At 50.2% G+C, this 21220-nt stretch overlaps 1 protein-coding gene across 3 annotated transcripts; it reads right to left on the bottom strand.

Annotated features, from left to right (window-relative positions):
* Nucleotides 1-1996: 1996 nt before the first annotated feature.
* PEX2 (peroxisomal biogenesis factor 2) lies at nt 1997-20151 on the bottom strand. 3 transcript variants are annotated; one of them, XM_038766613.1, is made up of 2 exons: nt 20023-20151; nt 1997-3064 (listed from the first exon to the last, which is right to left on the bottom strand). In XM_038766613.1, exon 2 carries the CDS (start codon nt 3043-3045, stop codon nt 2146-2148), a length of 900 nt encoding a protein of 299 aa, XP_038622541.1. In that variant the 5' UTR covers nt 3046-3064; nt 20023-20151; the 3' UTR covers nt 1997-2145. The 3 variants fall into 3 exon arrangements, 2 of the variants coding, with proteins under 2 accessions (XP_038622541.1, XP_038622542.1); XM_038766614.1 differs by lacking the exon at nt 20023-20151 and adding an exon at nt 7703-7720; XR_005456238.1 differs by lacking the exon at nt 1997-3064 and adding an exon at nt 7898-7929.
* Nucleotides 20152-21220: the final 1069 nt, after the last annotated feature.

A 21220-nucleotide genomic window follows, 5' to 3' on the forward strand; every position in this document is an offset into this window, starting at 1 on the left:
GAATTCAAAATTCAGAGTAATGCGCGGCTGCAGAGACAGACTCTTGCGAGGATATCATCTGCTTACAAACACCCAAACGGGGCTATTACTTCCATAATGGAATTTTTAAAAATCGCAGGCAGCCCCATTAGACGTGGGGAGGAAGGGGTATTTAAAGCGACGCGGTGAAAACTGACAGCTCTAAAATTGCCTGCACTTTCGAAGGAAAAAATAGGGAATAATTCTCCTGTCGGAGGTCTTGCGTGTCTCTCCCCTGAGCTGGGGTGAGGGGTCGGTGGTTGTGCGGGGGGCTCCACACCATCTCGTAAAAGGAGAGACGACCTTTCCGAGAGGGTCTGCCATCGCGGCCGGGGCAGGGACCGTCTCTATATGTCGCCAACTTGTACTTCCCAAGCGCTTAGTCCAGTGCTCTGCACACGGTAAGCGCTCAATAAATACGATTGAATGGAATGAATGAATGGCGGCGGGGACTCCTCTCAATCCTACACTTGGTCCATGAGGTGGGATGCTGATGGATCCTTCTGACCGCGTGCTTCCGGGGGCCGGGCGTGGACGTCGGGAATGCTGTTTGGAAGATGCTTCTCCGGGCCAGGGGTTGGGCTCTTTTTTCTGATGGGAATTGTCAAGCGCTTACTTCGTGGAAGACACTGTACTGACTGCGGGGATGGATACAAGCTAATCAGGTTGGGCAACTCCCTTCTCTGTGCCTGTTACCTCATTTGTAAAATGAAGATTGAGACCGTGAACCCCATGTGGGACGGGGACTTTCATTCAGTCGTATTTACTGAGCGTTTACTGTGTGCAGAGCACTGTACTAAATGCTTGGACAGTACAATTCAGCAACAGAGATAATCCCTGCCCAACAACGGGCTCACAGTCTAGAAGACATAAGGGCTTAACAAATACCATTATTATTATTATTAATACTGACAGCTAATACTTGATACTAATCAAGCGCTTAGTAGTGAGCTGGGTAGGTGGGAACCAGGGCCAGAACCGGGGCTGGGACCAGGGCCTGGGGCGAGGTAGGTTGTTTTCAACATGAGTTAACGGACCACCTGTGCCACGCTGGGGTGTCGAGGGTGACTGGTGCCACCCAGATCGGGCCTTCCTTTTGTGCTTGAGATCTGAGGAGTAGAGATATATTAAAAGTTATTTTTACTATTCTATTTATTTTATTTTGTTAATATGTTTTGTTTTGTTGTCTGTCTCCCCCTTCTAGACTGTGAACCCGCTGTTGGGTAGGGACCGTCTCTAGATGTTGCCAACTTGGACTTCCCAAGCGCTTAGTACAGTGCTCTGCACACAGTAAGCGCTCAATAAACAATAATAATAATAATAATAATGATGGCATTTATTAAGCGCTTACTATGTGCAAAGCACTGTTCTAAGCGCCGGGGAGGTTACAAAGAGATCAGGTTGTCCCACGGGGGGCTCACAGTCTTCATCCCCATTTCACAGATGAGGGAACTGAGGCCCAGAGAAGTGAAGTGACTTGCCCAAAGTCACACAGCTGACAGTTGGCAGAGCCGGGATTTGAACCCATGACCTCTGACTCCAAAGCCCGGGCTCTTTCCACTGAGCCACGCTGCTTCTCTAAATGCGATTGAATGAATGAATGAATGCTCTGCACACAGTAAGTACTCAAGAAATACGACTGAATGAACGACAGGAGAACTGAGGCCCAGAGAAGTGAAGTGACTTGTCCAAGGTCACACAGCAGACGAGTGGAGGAGCTGGGATGCGAACCCAGGCCACACTGTTGAGCACTTACTGAGGGGGGGCACTGTACTAAGCGCTGGGATAGATACAAGCTAATCGGATCGGACACAGTCCCTGTCCCACACTGGGGCTCCTAGTCGAAACAGGAGGGAGAACAGGGAGTGACTCCCCATTGGATTGGGGAAGCCTGCCGGGAGGCGGCGGCCCAGCCCGACCTGAGGTGTGATCCTCGCCCCGCCCCGGTACGGAACAGGACAGGCAAGAGGGCCGGGGGCACGATTTTATTTCGAAGGCCGCGGGTCGGGCGAGATGGGCGGTAGGAACAAATTGGAGCCGTACGGCGGCCCGGAAACCGAGCCCCCTCGGACGGGTGGGTCAGCAGCCGCGTGGTGAGAGTCCAGTCGGCGGCCCAGGTGCCGGCCTCTACGGCCCGGAGACTTCCTCCATCTCGATGGAGGAGCGGAGGGGCTGCAGGTCTTGCGCCTCTGCTCCACACGCGGGGCAGGAGAAGCGGGCGTCCATCAGGCAGCTGGTCTTGATGCAGTAATAGCAGAAGACGTGCGGGCAGCCCACGGTGTGGGGCAGGGTGGGCCACTGGCCGCACAGGGCGCAGGCCCGGGTGGTTCGGGGGGCCGGGGCCTCGGGCCCGGGGGTCTCCCTCGCTGCGGGGAAGCGCCACGACCGGAGCCTGGCCTTCAGCTTCTGGACGTTCACGAGGGGCAACAGGAAGATGAGGAACTCGGCGAAGCCGTGCCACAGCAGCTCCCGGTTCATGTAGTCGAAGGCCGGCTGGCGGGCGCCCTGCGGGCGGGCGAAGACGGAGCGCAGGCCCAGCAGGCGCTCGGTCAGCGTGGCGAACCGCCCGCCGCGGAGGAAGAGGAGGAAGTTGAGCAGCCCGGCCAGCTTCAGCAGCCCCGCGGCCAGGCCGGCCCAGCGCCCGAGGCCAGCCGGGGGCAGCGGGCGGCGGGCGCGGCACAGGTCGAAGGCCCGGGCTTCCAGCCAGGGGCCGCCCACGGCGCTGGCGGCGAAGCCCAGTTTCTGGCGCCGGCTCAGGGGGCCGCCGCGGTCGTAGCGGATGCCCAGGATGCCCTGGCCCACGGTGGCGTCCCGCGAGTAGACGCTGAAGCGCCACAGGAGGAGCCCCACGAGGGCCTTGACTTCGGGTTCGAAGCGGGCGAGGAGGCCGGGCTGGAAGCCGTGGAAGCACTGCGTCAGCTGGGAGCAGATCAGCTGCTCCAGGGCCCGGTCCAGCTCCAGGGCGTCCAGCTGGCTCACGCGGAGCACCGGCTGGGCGCTCCCCGCCCGCTCCGCCTCAGGACCCATGTCTTCGCCCCGGAGGCCTCTGCGAAAGACACGGAGAATAATAATTATAACCGTGGCACTTCATCATCATCAGTCGTATTTATTGAGCGCTTACTATGTGCAGAGCACTGTACTAAGCGCTTGGGAAGTACAAATTGGCAACATATAGAGACAGTCCCTACCCAACAGTGGGCTCACAGTCTAAAAGGGGGAGAAACTGCGCACTTGTTTCTGTGCCAGGCACTAATAATAATCATCATCTAGAATGTGAGCCCACTGTTGGGTTGGGACCGTCTCCATATGTTGCCAACTTGTACTTCCCGAGCGCTTAGTACAGGGCTCTGCACACCGTAAGCGCTCAATAAATACGACTGAATGAATGAATGATCGTGGTATTTGTTAGGCAGTGCCCAGCGCTGTACTAAGCGTTGGGGTAGATACAAGATAATCGGGTCGGGTGCGGTCCCTGTGCCACTCACAGTCTTAATCCCCGTTTTACAGATGAGGGAACTGAGGCGTAGTGAAGTGACTGCCCCGAGGCCACGCGGCAGAAACGTGGCGGAGCCGGGATTCGAACCCAGGTCCGGGCTCTATCCACTGGGCCACGCTGCTTCATGGAAGACGCAGGTCAAAGTGGGACTGAAGACACCCCCGGAGTCCGCCCGAGAAGGCCAACGGGAAACGCCGTCTCACCGCCTGCCAGACCACGGTGAGGTTGCTTCCCTGCTGGGGGGTTGGGGGGGACCACTACCTCATCCGTCTTCTCCCAAGTGCTCAGTACAGTGTACAAAGTAGACTGGAAGCTCCTCAAGGACGAGGAAGCTGACTACTAATTATACTGTCTTTTCCCAAGCGCTCAGCCCAATGCTCTGCACATGGTAGACTGGAATCTCCCCGAGGGCAGGGAACGTGTCAACTACCTCTGCTGACCCCTCCCAAGCGTTCAGCCCAGTGCCCTCCCCCAGTAAGTGCTCAATAGCCTGTTGTTGGGTAGGGACTGCCTCTATACGTTGCCGATTTGTACTTTCCAAGTGCTTAGTACAGCGCTCTGCACACCATAAGCGCTCAATAAATACGATGGAATGAATGATTAAATATCAAGGTCCAGGCTCCCAAGACCACATGTTTCTGGGCATAGCCCTGATCTTCGGGACTTTTCCCCCACAGACCCACTACATTCTGAATTTAGAATCAGTCAGTAGTATTTATTGAGCACTTACTGTGCGCAGAGCACTGGACTAAGCGCTTGGGAGAGTACAACAGAACAATAAACGGATACATTCCCTGCCCACAATGAGCTTACGGTCTAGAGGGGGGAGACAGACGTTAAAGAAGCAGCGTGGCTTAGTGGAAAGTGCATCGGCTTGGGAGTCAGAGGACATGGGTTCTAATCATCATCAATCGTATTTATTGAGCGCTTACTATGTGCAGAGCACTGTACTAAGCGCTTAGCACTGTTCTAATCTTGTCTACTGTGTGACCTCGGGCAAGTCACTTAACTTCTCTATGCCTCGGTCACCTCATCTGTAAAATGGGATTAGGGCTGTGAGCTCCACGTGGGACAACCTGATCACCTTGTATCCACCCCAGCGCTTAGAACAGTGCTCGGCACATAGTAAGCACTTAATACCGTAATTATTATAAATAGCGGGCAGCTGACGTGCCACGGCAACACGGGGAGAAACCCAGCACATTCTTTCTGTGGGCATTTCATTCATTCATTCAATCGTATTTATTGAGCGCTTACTGTGTGCAGAGCACTGTACTAAGCGCTTGGGAAGTCCAAGTTGGCAACATATAGAGACGGTCCCTACCCAACAGTGGGCTCACAGTCTAGAAGACCCAGCATTTTCTGGGTCTTCCTCTCCGGCTGGCAGCTCCTCTCCCCAACAAGCCCAATCAGAAACGGGTTTACTCAGAAGAGGGGGCTCCCCCACTCCCCATGGACCCCCCCAGGCGCCGTCTCTGGTAACGGCAAACCCCAAATCCCCCCCGTCTCACGATCACTCCGATCACCGCACATCACTAAAGGACGTGGAGATTCCTGCGGCTGCATTTCACGGCCCCGTGCAAATTCTGAATGAATATATTTTACCGGGAACCTCGTTATTGACAGAAATCTATCAATAATAATGTGGCGTTGTCAAGGGCCTGTCGATATTACTGTAATTATGATTAAGGGGACACCATGGATTTTTAGCTAGAATACCCAGTAACATCCCCTCCGCTGCCGCTATCGATAGAAGCGTTATTATCGACTCCACTGCGAGATCCTCGGTGCTAGATGTATTGCCGTTTGGGCGGCCGGTGAAAACTCTACATTTAAATTTACTGGGCCGCTGGAAACTCGTGTTTGACCGGTGATCGCAATGGTGACGCTTTCACTAGATTGTAAAATTCTCGAGCTGTGTCCACGGACTCTACTGTATTGTCTCTTCCCTAGTGCTCAGTACAGCGTTCTGCACACAGTAGACTGGACGCTCCTGGCGGGCAGGGATCGTGTCTTCTACCTTGATTGTCCTTGCCTGAGCGCTCAGTACACAGTACGCTGGAAGCTCCTCGCGGGTAGGGATCGGATCTTCTGTCTCGACTGGACTCTCCCACGCGCTCACTACAGTGCTCTGCGCATGGCAGACGCTCAGTACGTATTACTGATTTGATTAAAGCTATGACCACGGATGCGTGAGTTCGGTGAAAGGATGATGATGATGATGATAATGGCATTTATTAAGCGCTTACTATGTGCAAAGCACTGTTCTAAGCGCTGGGGAGGTTACAAGGTGATCAGGTTGTCCCATGGGGGGCTCACAGTCTTAATCCCCATTTTACAGATGAGGGAACTGAGGCCCAGAGAAGTTAAGTGATATGCCCAAAGTCACACAGCTCACAATTGCCGGAGCCGGGATTTGAACCCATGACCTCTGACTCCAAAGCCCGGGCTCTTTCCACAGAGCCACGCAGATCCACTGAGCCACACAAGGATGTGACTTGGTGCAACTGGTGCTCAGTTCAATCAGTGGTATTTATGGAGCGCTCACCGTGTGCTGTACTGAGTGCTTGGGAAAGTACCGTACGACAGAGTTGACAGATGTAATCCCTTCCCGCAAGGAGTTTACGGTCTTCGGGGCGTTGACGGTCTAATCTACCCCACTCTTGAATTATTTTTCCCCCGCAACTGGGTCTCCAGGGAGTGGCCATACAGAAGTTTTGCTCTAGTTTGGACTCCAAATACTCTTATTTGCTCAAACCAACGGAAACGGTGAGGCCGAGGATTCTAATGAATGGGCTAAGCCTGTCGCTTATGGAGTGAGGGAGTAATAATAATAATAATAATAATAATGATGATGATGGCATTTATTAAGCGCTTACTATGTGCAAAGCACTGTTCTAAGCACTGGGGAGGTTAACAAGGTGATCAGGTTGTCCCACGGGGGGCTCACAGTCTTCATCCCCATTTTACAGATCAGGTAACTGAGGCTCAGAGAAGTTAAGTGACTTGCCCACAGTCACACAGCTGATAAGTGGTGGAGCCGGGATTTGAACCCACGACCTCTGACTCCCAAGCCCGGGCTCTTTCCACTGAGCCACGCTGCTTCTCCAGCGTGTAGAATTTGACGAGCAAGGAACGTGTCTGCCAACTCTGTTGTGCTCACGCATTCAGAACAGTGCCCTGCACATAGTAAGCATCCTCCCAAGCGCTTAGTACAGTCCTCTCCCAAGCACTTGGCACAGTGCTCTGCAAATGGTCAGCACTCAGTAAATACCGCTGATGGTGATGATGAGCCGCCCGGCGTTTATAATAATAGTGGCATTTATTAAGCGCTTACTATGTGCAAAGCACTGTTCTAAGCGCTGGGGAGGTCCCTAGGTGATCAGGTTGTCCCACTGGGGGCTCACAGTCTTAATCCCCATTTTACAGATGAGGGAACTGAGGCACAGAGAAGTGAAGTGACTTGCCCAAAGTCACCCAGCTGACAATTGGCGGAGCCAGGATTTGAACCCATGACCTCTGACTCCAAAGCCCGGGCTCTTTCCACTGAGCCACGCTGCTTCTTGATACATTCCAGTTTCCTCCTGTGGCCCTTGACCTGAGATGTCTCCAACTCCAAGTATCCCCGGGCAATTTGTGGATGGCACACTCTCTCTTTGGGCAGTTTCTAGGTGCCACATTCTCTCTGCGGGCAGTTTCTGCCCTGGAGGTCCCCGAAGGAACCATCGGGTTGACAGTTTCCGAGGCCGCTTTCAGAGTCTGGAGGGTTTGCAGCCACTCGTGAAGAGGGGCGGCAGGAACCGGGCACCCCGGGGAAAATCAATCAGTCAATCAATCAATCGTATTTATTGAGCGCTTACTGTGTGCAGAGCACTGTACTAAGCGCTTGGGAAGTACAAGTCGGCAACACATAGAGACAGTCCCTACCCAACAGCGGGCTCACAGTCTAGAGGGGGGAGACGGAGAACAAAACCAAACATACTAACAGAATAAAATAAATAGAATAGATATGTACAAGTAAGATAAATAAATAGAGTAATAAATATGTACAAACATATATACATACGTAAATCTTGATGGCATAACTGAAAGACAAGATTTAGTAACAGTTTCCCTTCCTAATTCTATTTAGAAACATGAGTTGAAAATTGCAAATAATAATAATAATGGCATTTATGAAGCACTTACTTTGTGCAAAGCACTGTTCGAAGCGCTGGGGTGGTTACAAGGCGATCAGGTTGTCCCACGGGGGGCTCACAGTCTTCATCCCCATTTTACAGATGAGGTAACTGAGGCCCAGAGAAGTGAAGTGACTTGCCCAAGGTCACACAGCTGACAAGTAGCAGAGCCGGAATCTGAACCCATGACCTCTGACTCCAAAGCCCGTGCCCTTTCCACGGAGCCACGCTGCTTCTCTGTGCAATAAGTGGGAAATTCAAATTTTTCAAACATTTTAAAAACCAAAGCAGTCTCAAAACTTCTGCAGTATCACCTTAAGGGTCATCAGCCAGAAAAACATCTGCGGAAAAAGGGAACCACTGCCAAACTGGATGAGGGTCACATTCTCCTAAATAATAATAATAATAATAATGTCACTTGTTAGATGCTGACTATATGCCAAGCACTGTTCTAAGCACCGGGGTAGATATAAGTTAATCAAGTTGGACACAGTCCCTGTCCCACATGGGGCTCCCACTCTTAGCCCCATTTTTCGGGCGGGGGGCACCTTTGTTCAAATAGTGGACCCCCTTTTCTGGGATGGATGGATGGTTAGGACCACCAGGACCGGTCCTTTCTCCCTAAGCTGTTTTGGGGGAATCCTTGTGGTCAGAGAACGTGTCCACCAACTCTGCTGGGTTGTCCTCTCTGACATGTTTAGTGCAATGCTCTGCACACGGTAAACACTCGATAAACATGACTGATCGATTACATATGCTACTTATTGCATGCCTGCTGAATCTCACGGTCTCTAGACTGTGAACTCATCCATTGACGTAAGCTCCTTGTGGGCAGGGAACGTATCTACCAACTCTGTCGCATTGTCCTCTCCCAAGCGCTTTAAGCAGTGCTGTGCACAAAGTAAGTGCTCAATAAATACCACTGACTGATTGGGTCTGCCCGGAGGTGGGCACCCCATAGCCGTGCGGAGCAGCATGGTGTAGTGGACAGGGCACGGGGCTGGGAGTCAGGAGGTCATGGGTTCTAATCCAGGCTCTGCCACTTGTCTGCTGTGTGACCTTGGACGAGTCCCTTCCTTTCTCTGTGCCTCAGTTCCCTCATCTGTAAAATGGGGATGAAGACTGTGAGTCCCACATGGGATGGGGACTGTTGCCCAACCTCTCCCCCTTTTAGACTGTGAGCCCGCTGTTGGGTAGGGACTGTTGCCAATTTGTACTTCCCAAGCGCTTAGTACAGTGCTCTGCACATAGTAAGCGCTCAATAAATACGATTGATGATGATGATGACTGTCTCTATATGTTGCCAACTTGTACTTCCCAAGCGCTTAGTACAGTGCTCTGCACACAGTAAGCGCTCAGAAAATACGATTGATGATGATGATATCCAACCCAGCGCTTAGTTCAGTACCGGCATATAATAAGTGCTCCACAAATACCACAATTATCATTATTATTGTTACCAAAAAGCAACTGGTTTTGTACAATTGCTCTATTTTTCAGTCCAGCTCAAATAGTTGAAGAAGTGGCACCATTTGCTCTGGCTTTTCCTCAACGCGTTCTTCACGCGGGCAAGTGCTCAATAAATACCATCGATTGCTGGTATCAAATGAGGAGGCTTTGAGTTCGTTGCATGAATTCAACTTTGCTCTTTTCAGCGTTATGACCCTGGGCTTCAGTGACCTCATCTGTAAAAAGGTGATTCAGAATGAGAGCCCCACGGGAGACAGGGACTGTGTCCAACCTAACTACCTTCTACCTACCCCGGTGCTCAGTTCAGTGTCTGCCACACAGCAGGCGCTTAACCAATACCATAAAAAAAAATTCCTATTTCCCAGTCGAATTGAATCTCTCCTTTTTGAAATCAACACCCACTAAAGCACTTGCAAAAAAAAATGACGCCAATTGGGACCAAAGCAAAAAAATCTTCATTACATTTGTGCCCGGGAATTTTCCCGCTATGACTGAATAAACCACACCAGGAAGTCACGCGCTGTGAAGCTCAACGCGGACGCAATCCCTCTCTGGAAAAACAGTTCATGTTTGGTTGTTGTTTTTTTTTCCCTTTTTTTCCCAAAGCACCAGAAGGAATCTTACTTCTGAATTAGCTCCATGATGATCAAATCTGTTTAAAATGTTAGCACTGGGCTTAAGACACTTCGCCGTTACTTGAAGATTATATCGTTCTTTCAAGCCAGATTGTTTCCTTACCCTGGAAAACGAGGGCCAGGAAAACATATTTCTACCCGTCGTGCAAAATCCAGGAACGCAGGGAATGTAGAGAAACCTAGAGCTCACTGAACAACCTTAATGGAAAATGGGCAACTCCCCTTCCCTTATTCCCTCGGAACTCAGCTCCGCCCCAAAGCCGTCTCCGTCTAGAGAAGCAGTGTGGATAATGGATGGAGCCTTGGGCCTGGGAGACAGAGGATCTGGATTTTAATTCCAGCCCTGCCACCAGTCTGCTGTGTGACCTTGGGTAAGTCATTTCACTTCTCTGGGCCTAAGTTCCCTCATCTGGAAAACGGGGATGAAGACTGTGAGCCCCACGTGGGACAGGGACCGTGACCAACCTGATTAGCTTATAGCTACCCCAGGGCTTAGTACAATGTCAGGCACGTAATAAGCGCTTAACAAATATTTCCAGTATTATTAGGTCAGTCAGTTGAACGTATTTATTGAGTGCTTACCGTGTGCAGAGCACTGTACTAAGTGCTTGGGAGAGGATAATAGAACAACACAACAAACACATGCTCTGCCCACAACAGGACTCACACCTGGTTCTCCAAAGCCACGGGGACTAGCCCCAGACTAGTCATTCATTCATTCAATATTTATTGAGTGCTTACGGTGTGCAGAGCACTGTACTAAGCGCTTGGGAGAGTACAACAATAAACAGACACCTTCCCTGTCCACAACAAGCTTACAGACCCCATAGTCCAGGTGGGTCCTTCCACCCAACCTCCCCACTCCCCCGTCCCCCAGACCCCATTTCTCGTAGCCCACCTGACAGTGCTCTGCACACAGTAAGCGCTCAATAAATACGACTGATGATGACCCGTGTTTCTCATAATTCCCTTCACCAAGGGCTACCGGAGCCCTCAAAAATTGGGTATCAAAGCTCCTTTCTATAATCTTAAATCTCAGATCCTCCCGTTGGCAAGTCACCAAAACAGCTGAAAATGTGGGGAAGAGTTGACTGTCATCCTCTTTTTTTTTTTGTTTTTTTGTTTTTTTGTTTTTTCGTTTTCACAATCATTTTTCCAACCAGCAGGATCAAGAGGAAATCTCTAAGGGTGAGACCGCTGTTCCCATAGTACATTTCCTCCGAGACTCTACGGTCTCCCGGGAATTGGAGAAAGAACACGAGGCTGATTGCATCAAAAGTGGAACCCGCTGGAGGAGGAGCGAGAGAGAAATGTCTGCACAAAAGTGACTCAGTCAGTCGATCGTATTTACTGAGTGCGTACTGTATGCGGGAGCACTGTTCTAAGCGCTTGGGAGAGGACAATAGGACACTATAACAGACACATTCCCTGCCTACAGAGAGCTTCCAGTCTAGAGGGTAAATTGACAGGAGGATCACTAGATGGATCAGCAGGTTTCCCCCAGAGGGTGGACTGGATTTCCCTGGCCCTAACGTCCATCAGTGGTATTTATTGAGCGCTTACTGGGTGCATTGCACTGTACTCGGTGCTTGGGAGAGGACAGTCCGAGTTGGTAGACACGTTCCCTGCCCACAAGGAGTTTCCAGTCTAGAGGCGGAGCCGGGCGCAGCGCTGCTCCAGGCCCGAGCAGCGATGTCTCCGCACAGGAAATAGCATCCGCCCTGGAGGGGATAGGGAAGCCCTTGATCCACTCCCCTGGCATTCATTCAATTGTATTTACTGAGTGGTTGCTGTGTGCCGGATCCATCATTCAGCTATTTATTGAGTGCTTACTGTGTGCACAGCACTGGACTACAGGCTTGGGAGAATACAATATGACAATAAACAGACACATTCCCTGCCCACAGTGAGCTGGCAGTTTAGAGGGGGAGACTGACAGCAATAAAAATCAATAAATGGCAGGTATGGACATTAAGTGGTGTGGGGCTGCGAGGGGGGATGAATAAAGGGAGTAAGTCAGGACGATATAGAAGGGAGTGGGAGAAGAAATGGGGGGCTGAGTCAGGGAAGGCCTCTTGGAGGAGACGGGCCTTCAAAAAGGCTTTGAATAATTATTATAATTATAATAATATAACTATATAATATATATAATATATATAATACAATAATATATAATATAACTATAATAATAATGACGGTATTTGTTAAGCACTTACTATGTGCCGAGCAATGTTGACTAATAATAATAATAATGTTGGTATTTGCTAAGCGCTTACTATGTGCCAAGCACTGTTCTAAGCGCTGGAATGGGGGGAGAGTCACTGTCTGACACACACCGTTCCATAGGTGAATGATCAGTGCTATTTATTGAGTGATTACTGTCTGTACTAACTGCTTGGGAGAGTGTGATAGTTAGTCAATCAGTGCCCAGAAGGAGTTACTGTAATGTCTACCTCCCCTGCTAGATTGTAGGTTCCTTGAGGGCAGGAACCGTATACACTAACGCTACTGTATTTTCCCAAAGATTCTCCTTTCCTGTTCTCCCTCCCGCTTAGCCTGTGAGCCCCTTGTGAGACAGGGACTGGGTCCGACCGGATCATCTCGCATCTACCCCAGTGCTTAGTACAATGCTTGGCGTGTCATAAGCGCTTAATACCGCAATTATTATTTTAATTATCCATCAATCAATCCTACTTGTTGAGTGCTCACTGTGTGCAGAGCACCGTGCTAAGCGGTTGGGAGCGGGGAGTTGGTAGACGCATTTCCTGATCACAACGAGCTTACGGCATAGTCAATAAATTCTACTGATTGATTATCCTTTTCCCACTTGGTCCGATGAGTCTGGACTGAATAATAATAATGCTCTGCACATAGTAAGTGCTGAATAAATATCACTGATTGATTGATTCAAAGCTCTCCTGAAATCACTTTGACCAGAGAACTGATTAATCGCTCTTCTCTCCCGTCTAAGAGAAGCAGTAGCATGGCGTAGTGGAAAGAGCCTGGGCCTGGGCATCAAAAGGACCTGGGTTCAAATCGCCGCTGCGCCACGTCTGCTTTGTGACCTTGGACAAGTCACTTCACTTCTCTGGGCCTCAGTTACACATCTGTAAAATGGGGACTGAGACTGTGAGTCCCTTGTGGGACAGAGACTGTGTCCAACCTGATTTGCTTATATCCACCCCAGTGCTTGGTACTGTGCCTGGAACATAATAAGCGCTTAAATACCAGTTATTATTATTATTACCCCCCCACCCCTATCAGTTCAGGACTTCTGAGTCACCTAAGTAATCAATCAATCAATGATATTTACTGAGCACTTATTGAGAGAAGGGCACTGTCCTCTAGATTATAAACACATTGTGGGCAGGGAATGTGTCTGTTTATTGTATTGTTTCAGGTGTTTAAATGATGGCATTTACTAAGCGCTTACTATGTGCAAAGCACTGTTCTAAGCGCTGGGGAGGTTACAAGGTGATCAGGTAGTCCCACGGGGGGCTCACAGTCTTAATCCCCATTTTACAGATGAGGGAACTGAGGCACAGAGAAGTTAAGTGACTTGCCCAAAGTCACACAGCTGACAATTGGCGGAGCCGGGATTTGAACCCATGACCTCTGACTCCAAGGCCAGGGCTCTTTCCACTGACCCACGCTGCTTCTCAAAAATCAGCTTCCTCAGCACTTTGGCAATCACAACCTCCCTTGGTGTTTTTGTACACGTTGATATACCTCTTCAGCTATACCAGTCAATCAATAAATCATATTTATTGAGCAATTCCTGTGTGCAGAACACTGTGCGAAGCGCTGGGAGAGTAGTGTATAATAGAGCTGGCAGATATATTCCCCACCCACAACGAGCTTACAGTCTAGAGGGGGTCACACGGCAGGCAAGGGGTGGATCCGGGCATCGAACTCAGGTCATTCTGACTCCCAAGCCTGCACTCTATCCATTATGCCACGCTGCTTCCAGTGTTTAGTACAGTGCTTTGTGCACAGTAAGTGCTCAATAAATACAACTGAATGAGTAAGTACTTGGGAGAGTACAATACAGTAGAGAAGCAGCGTGGCTCACTGGAAAGTGCCCAGCCTTGGGAGCCAGAGGTCATGGGTTCTAATCCTGGCTCCGCCACCTATCGGCTGTGTGACTTTGGGCAAATCGCTTAACTTCTCCGTGCCTCATCTGTAAAATGGGGATTAAGACTGTGAGCCCCACGTGGGACAACCCGATCACCTTGTATCCCCCCCGGCGCTTAGAACAGTGCTTTGCACATAGTAAGCACTTACCAAATACCACCAATATTTACAGTAGAGTAGGTGGACACGATCTCTCTTCTCTCCGCCCCGAAGAAGGAGGTACGGTGAGTAGATTGGTGTGGCATTAGAGGAGCGAAGTATGTCAGTCCAGTTGCAGTGGTTCGGTGAGGTGAGTATTTCAGTACTCACCACCCCCAGGGCATTTATGTATAAATATTCTATACTTTATTATTTCCTTCTCTAGCTGTAATTTATTTTAGAGCCTGCCAACGCTGCAAACTGTTAGCTCTTTAAGGGCAGGGGTTATGCCTGGCATACTCTCCCAAGCGCTCAGTACAGTGCACTGCACACAGTGGACACTCAATAAAGATGGATTGATTGAACAGATTGTAGGAGTTGGATTGGACAGGCCGGGTCCTCCTGGCCTGGACGTCCCAGGAATTTAACCGTTTCATAAGTCCTCTCGGTGGTATTTTCTAAGTGCTGCTGAGTGGGCCGATTCATTCATTCACTCATTCAGTCGTATTTATTGAGCGCTTACTGTGCGCGGAGCACTGTACTAAGCGCTTGGGAAGTACAAGTTGGCAACATCTAGAGACGGTCCCTACCCAACAGCGGGCTCACAGTCTAGAAGGGGGAGACGGACGACAAAACAAATTAACAAAATAAAATAAATAGAACAGTAAATATGTACAAGGAAAATAGAGTAATGAATCTGTACAAAGGTAATAAATCTGTACAAAATCAGTAGTAAATCTGATACTTCGAATGTCCCATTGTACTAATCAATCAATCAATCAATCGTATTTATTGAGCGCTTACTGTGTGCAGAGCACTGTACTAAGCACTTGGGAAGTACAAGTTGGCAACATATAGAGACAGTCCCTACCCAACAGTGGGCTCACAGTCTAAAAGGGGGAGACAGAGAACAAAACCAAACATACTAACAAAATAAAATAAATAGAATAGATATGTACAAATAAAATAAATAGAGTAATAAATATGTACAAACATATATACATATATACGGGTGCTGTGGGGAAGGGAAGGAGGTAAGATGAGGGGGATGAGGGGAAGAAATAATAAGAAATAATACTTACTAATACTACTTACTACTTAATAATTATTAAGAAATAATAATAATAATTTTGGTATTTGTTAAGCGCTTACTATGTGCCAAGCACTGTTCTAAGCGCTGGGGGACATACAAGGTAATAAGATTGTCCCACATGGGGCTCACAGTCTTAATCCCCACTTTCCAGATGAGGGAACTGAGGCCCAGAGAAGTTGAGTGACTTGCCCAAAGCCACACAGCTGATAAGTGGCGGGGCCGGGATTAGAACTCGTGACTTCTGACTCCTAAACCCGCGCTCTTTCCACTGAGCCATGCTGCTTCTTTTAGACTGTGAGCCCCTTTTAGACTGTGAGCCCACTGGTGGGTAGGGACTGTCTCTATATGTTGCCAACTTGTACTTCCCAAGCACTTAGTACAGTGCTCTGCACCCAGTAAGCACTCAATAAATACGATTGATTGATTCTCAAGCAGCATCGCCCGGTGGATAGAGCACGGTGGGGGGGGACTGGGTCCTAATCCCGACTCTGCTACTTGTCTGCTGTGTGACCATGGGTAAGTTACTTCACTTCTCTGGGCCTTAGTTACCTCGTCTGTAAAATGGGGATCATTAAGACGGGGAGCCACATGTGGGACATGGATTGTATCCGATCTGATGCTCTTGTATCTACACCAGCGGTCAGTACAGTGCCTGGCACAGAGAGAGGGCTTAATAAATCCTATAAAGTATTTGGGCAAGTACCATATAAGTCAAAAGTAGCGTGGCTTAATATGCTCTGCACATAGTAAGCGCTCAATAAATACGATTGATGATGATGAAAAAGACCCTGAGCCTGGGGGTCAGAGGTAAGTATGGCCTACTGGTTAGAGCACAGCCCTGGAAGTCAAAGGATATGGGTTTTAATCCCTGCTTTGCCACTGGTCAGCTGGGTGGCCCTGGGCAAGTCCCTTTGCTTCTCGGGGCCTCAATTTCCTCATCTGTCAAATGGGGATAAAGACCGTGAGCCCCATGTGGGCCGGGGACGGTGGCCAACCTAACTCGGATCTACCCCAGCGCTTAGAACAGTGCTTGGCACGGAGTAAGTACTTACCCAATCCCACAATCATTACTATGTCTGCTGTGTGACCTTGGGCAAGTCCCTTCACTTCTCCAGCCTCAGTTCCCTCATCTGTCAAGTGGGGATGAAGGCCGTGGGGCCCATGTGGGATGGGGTGTGGGGCCAACCTAACTCGGATCTACCCCAGTGCTAAGATAGTGCTTGGCACAGAGTAAGCACTTAAGAAATCCTACAATCATTACTATGTCTGCTGTGTGAGCTTGGGCATGTCCCTTCACACCTCGCGGCCTCAGTTGCCTCACCTGTCAAATGGGGCTGAAGGCTGTGAGGCCTATGTGGAATGGCCAACCTGACTAACTTGGATCTATCCCAGCGCTTAGGGCAGTGCTGGACACATAGTAAGCGCTTAAAAAACCCCACAATCATTACTATGTCTGCTGTCCTTGGGCAAGTCCCTTCACACCTCGGGGCCTCAGTTCCCTCATCCGTCAAATGGGGCTGAAGGCCGTGAGGCCTATGTGGGACGGCCAACCTGACTAACTTGGATCTATCCCAGTGCTTAGGACAGTGCTGGACACATAGTAAGCGCTTAAATCCCACAATCATTACTACGTCTGCTATCCTTGGGCAAATCCTTTCGCGCCTCCAGCCTCAGTTCCCTCATCTGTCAAATGGGGCTGTAGGCCGTGAGGCCTATGTGGGATGGCCAACCTGACTAACTTGGATCTACCCCAGCGCTTACGACAGTGCTGGACACATAGTAAGCGCTTAACAAATCCCACAATCATTACTACGTCTGCTGTGTGAGCTTGGGCAAGTCCCTTCACACCTCGGGGCCTCAGTTCCCTCATCTGTCAAATGGGGCTGAAGGCCGTGAGGCCTATGTGGGACAGGACTGCGGCCAACCTAACTTAGATCTACCCCAGCGCTTAGGACAGTGCTGGACACATAGTAAGCGCTTAAGAAATCCCACAATCATTACTACGTCTGCTGTGTGACCTTGGGCAAGTCCCTTCACACCTCGGGGCCTCAGTTCCCTCATCTGTCACATGGGGCTGAAGGCCGTGAGGCCTATGTGGGATGGCCAACCTGACTAACTTGGATCTACCCCAGCGCTTAGGACAGTGCTGGACACATAGTAAGCGCTTAAAAAATCCCACAATCATTACTATGTCTGCTGTCCTTGAGCAAGTCCCTTCACACCTCGAGGCCTCAGTTCCCTCATCTGTCAAATGTGGAACGGGGACTGTGGCCAACCTAACTTGGATCTACCCCAGCGCTTAGGCCAGTGCTGGACACATAGTAAGCACTTAAAAAATCCCACAATCATTACTACATCTGCTGTTCTTGGGCAAGTCCCTTCACACCTCGGGGCCTCAGTTCCCTCATCTGTCACATGGGGCTGAAGGCCGTGAGGCCTATGTGGGATGGCCAACCTGACTAACTTGGATCTACCCCAGCGCTTAGGACAGTGCTGGACACATAGTAAGCGCTTAAAAAATCCCACAATCATTACTATGTCTGCTGTCCTTGAGCAAGTCCCTTCACACCTCGAGGCCTCAGTTCCCTCATCTGTCAAATGTGGAACGGGGACTGTGGCCAACCTAACTTGGATCTACCCCAGCGCTTAGGCCAGTGCTGGACACATAGTAAGCACTTAAAAAATCCCACAATCATTACTACATCTGCTGTTCTTGGGCAAGTCCCTTCACACCTCGGGGCCTCAGTTCCCTTATCTGTCAAATGGGGCTGAAGGCCGTGAGGCCTATGTGGGACGGCCAACCTAACTCGGATCTACCCCAGCGCTTAGGACAGTGCTGGACACATAGTAAGCACTTAACAAATCCCACAGTCATTACTACGTCAGCTGTGTGAGCTTGGGCAAGTCCCTTCACACCTCGGGGCCTCAGTTCCCTCATCTGTCAAATGGGGATGAAGGCCGTGAGGCTCATGTGGGACGGGGACTGTGGCCAACCTAACTTGGATCTACCCCAGCGCTTAGGCCAGTGCTGGACACATAGTAAGCGCTTAAAAAATCCCACAATCATTACTATGTCTGCTGTCCTTGGGCAAGTCCCTTCACACCTCGAGGCCTCAGTTCCCTCATCTGTCAAATGTGGAACGGGGACTGTGGCCAACCTAACTTGGATCTACCCCAGCGCTTAGGACAGTGTTGGACACATAGTAAGTGCTTAAAAAATCCCACAATCATTACTACGTTTGCTGTCCTTGGGCAAGTCCCTTCACACCTCACGGCCTCAGTTCCCTCATCCGTCAAATGGAGCTGAAGGCCGTGAGGCCTATGTGGGATGGCCAACCTAACTTGGATCTACCCCAGCGCTTAGGACAGTGCTGGACACACAGTAAGCGCTTAACAAATCCCACAATCATTACTACGTCTGCTGTGTGAGCTTGGGCAAGTCCCTTCACACCTCGGGGCCTCAGTTCCCTCATCTGTCAAATGGGGCTGAAGGCCGTGAGGCCTATGTGGGACAGGACTGCGGCCAACCTAACTTAGATCTACCCCAGTGCTTAGGACAGTGCTGGACACATAGTAAGCGCTTAAGAAATCCCACAATCATTACTACGTCTGCTGTGTGACCTTGGGCAAGTCCCTTCACACCTCGGGGCCTCAGTTCCCTCATCTGTCACATGGGGCTGAAGGCCGTGAGGCCTATGTGGGATGGCCAACCTAACTTGGATCTACCCCAGCGCTTAGGACAGTGCTGGACACATAGTAAGTGCTTAAAAAATCCCACAATCATTACTATGTCTGCTGTCCTTGGGCAAGTCCCTTCACACCTCGAGGCCTCAGTTCCCTCATCTGTCAAATGTGGAACGGGGACTGTGGCCAACCTAACTTGGATCTACCCCAGCGCTTAGGTCAGTGCTGGACACATAGTAAGCACTTAAAAAATCCCACAATCATTACTACATCTGCTGTTCTTGGGCAAGTCCCTTCACACCTCGGGGCCTCAGTTCCCTTATCTGTCAAATGGGGCTGAAGGCGTGAGGCCTATGTGGGACGGCCAACCTGACTTGGATCAACCCCAGCGCTTAGGACAGTGCTGGACACATAGTAAGCACTTAACAAATCCCACAATCATTACTACGTCTGTTGTGTGACCTTGGGCAAGTCCCTTCACACCTCGAGGCCTCAGTTCCCTCACCTGTCAAATGGGGCTGAAGGCCATGAGGCCTATGTGGGACGGCCAACCTGACTAACTTGGATCTACCCCAGCGCTTAGGACAGTGCTGGACACATAGTAAGCGCTTAACAAATCCCACAATCATTACTACATCTGCTGTGTGACCTTGGGCAAGTCCCTTCACACCTCGGGGCCTCAGTTCCCTCATCTGTCAAATGTGGAGTGGGGACTGTGGCCAACCTAACTTGGATCTACCCCAGCGCTTAGGCCAGTGCTGGACACATAGTAAGCGCTTAACAAATCCCACAATCATTACTACGTCTGCTGTGTGACCTTGGGCAAGTCCCTTCACACCTCGGGGCCTCAGTTCCCTCATCCGTCAAATGGGGCTGAAGGCCGTGAGGCCTATGTGGGACAGGACTGTGGCCAACCTGACTAACTTGGATCTACCCCAGCGCTTAGCAGAGCAGTGGGGACATTGTGAGGGTTGAAGAAGGACCATAATAACGATAATATTGATGAGGATAAGATGGGTATTGGGCCTCCCGCCCGCCGGTCCCGTCTGTCGGTTGGTCAGTCGCCTGTCACTCACTCACACACACACAACACACAAATACACACACACAACGGAGGGGTCAGAGGTCAGGCTGGGATGAGGTTTCTCCGCCAGCAGCGTCTCCCGGGCCCCTTACCGGCGGCGGGCGCGACCCCTGACGACCCCCCCCCGTCACGGGCCGCTCCTTCTCCTCAGGCGGCGCCCGCCATTTCCCGCCCTCGCGAGACTTCAGGCCCGGCGGCGCGCGCCTGCGCACTCCGCGCCGGCCCGAGAACGGGCGCCCCCCCACCCCGTGCGTGATGACGTAAGCACGCACCGGGAACGGGCGCCCCCCACCCCGTGCGTGGTGACGTCACCACGCCCGGTGGTTGGCCACCGCGTTGTGCGAAGCCTGGCATCCCTGCTATAATAATAATAATAATAATAATAATAATATTATTATATTGGCCTCCTCCAGGAGGCCTTCCCAGACTGAGCCCCTTCCTTCCTCTCCCCCTCGTCCCCCTCTCCATCCCCCCTTCTTACCTCCTTCCCTTCCCCACATCACCTGCATATATGTATATATGGTTGTACATATTTATTACTCTATTTATTTATTTATTTTACTTGTACATTTCTATCCTATTTATTTTATTCTGTTGGTATGTTTGGTTCTGTTCTCTGTCTCCCCCTTTTAGACTGTGAGCCCACTGTTGGGTAGGGACTGTCTCTATGTGTTGCCAATTTGTACTTCCCAAGCGCTTAGTACAGTGCTCTGCACATAGTAAGCGCTCAATAAATACGATTGATTGATTGATTGATTAATAATGATGGCATTTGTTAAGCGCTTATTTTGTGCAAAGCACTGTTCTAAGCGCTGGGGAAGTGACAAGGTGATTAAGACTGAGCCCCTTCCTTCTTCTCCCCCTCGTCCCCCTCTCCATCCCCCCCATCTTACCTCCTTCCCTTCCCCACAGCACCTGTATATATGTTTGTACATATTTATTACTCTATTTATTTATTTTACTTGTACCTATCTATCCTATTTATTTTATTTTGTTAGTATGTTTGGTTTTGTTCTCTGTCTCCCCCTTTTAGACTGTGAGCCCACTGTGAGGTAGGGACCGTCTCTATATGTTGCCAATTTGTACTTCCCAAGCGCTTAGTACAGTGCTCTGCACATAGTAAGCACTCAATGAATACGATTGATGATGATGATGAAGTTGTCCCACGTGGGGCTCACAGTCAGTCCCCATTTTACAGATGAGGGAACTGAGGCTCAGAGAAGTTAAGTGACTTGCCCAAGGTCACACAGCAGACATTTGACGGAGCCGGGATTTGAACTCATGACCTCT

This window comes from Tachyglossus aculeatus, chromosome 25 (assembly GCF_015852505.1).
Source record: "Tachyglossus aculeatus isolate mTacAcu1 chromosome 25, mTacAcu1.pri, whole genome shotgun sequence".
Taxonomy (NCBI): domain Eukaryota; kingdom Metazoa; phylum Chordata; class Mammalia; order Monotremata; family Tachyglossidae; genus Tachyglossus; species Tachyglossus aculeatus.

Coding starts and splice junctions, on each gene's coding strand:
- PEX2 (XM_038766613.1), bottom strand. CDS start 3,045: ATGGGTCCTGAGGCGGAGCGGGCGGGGAGCGCCCAGCCGGTGCTCCGC.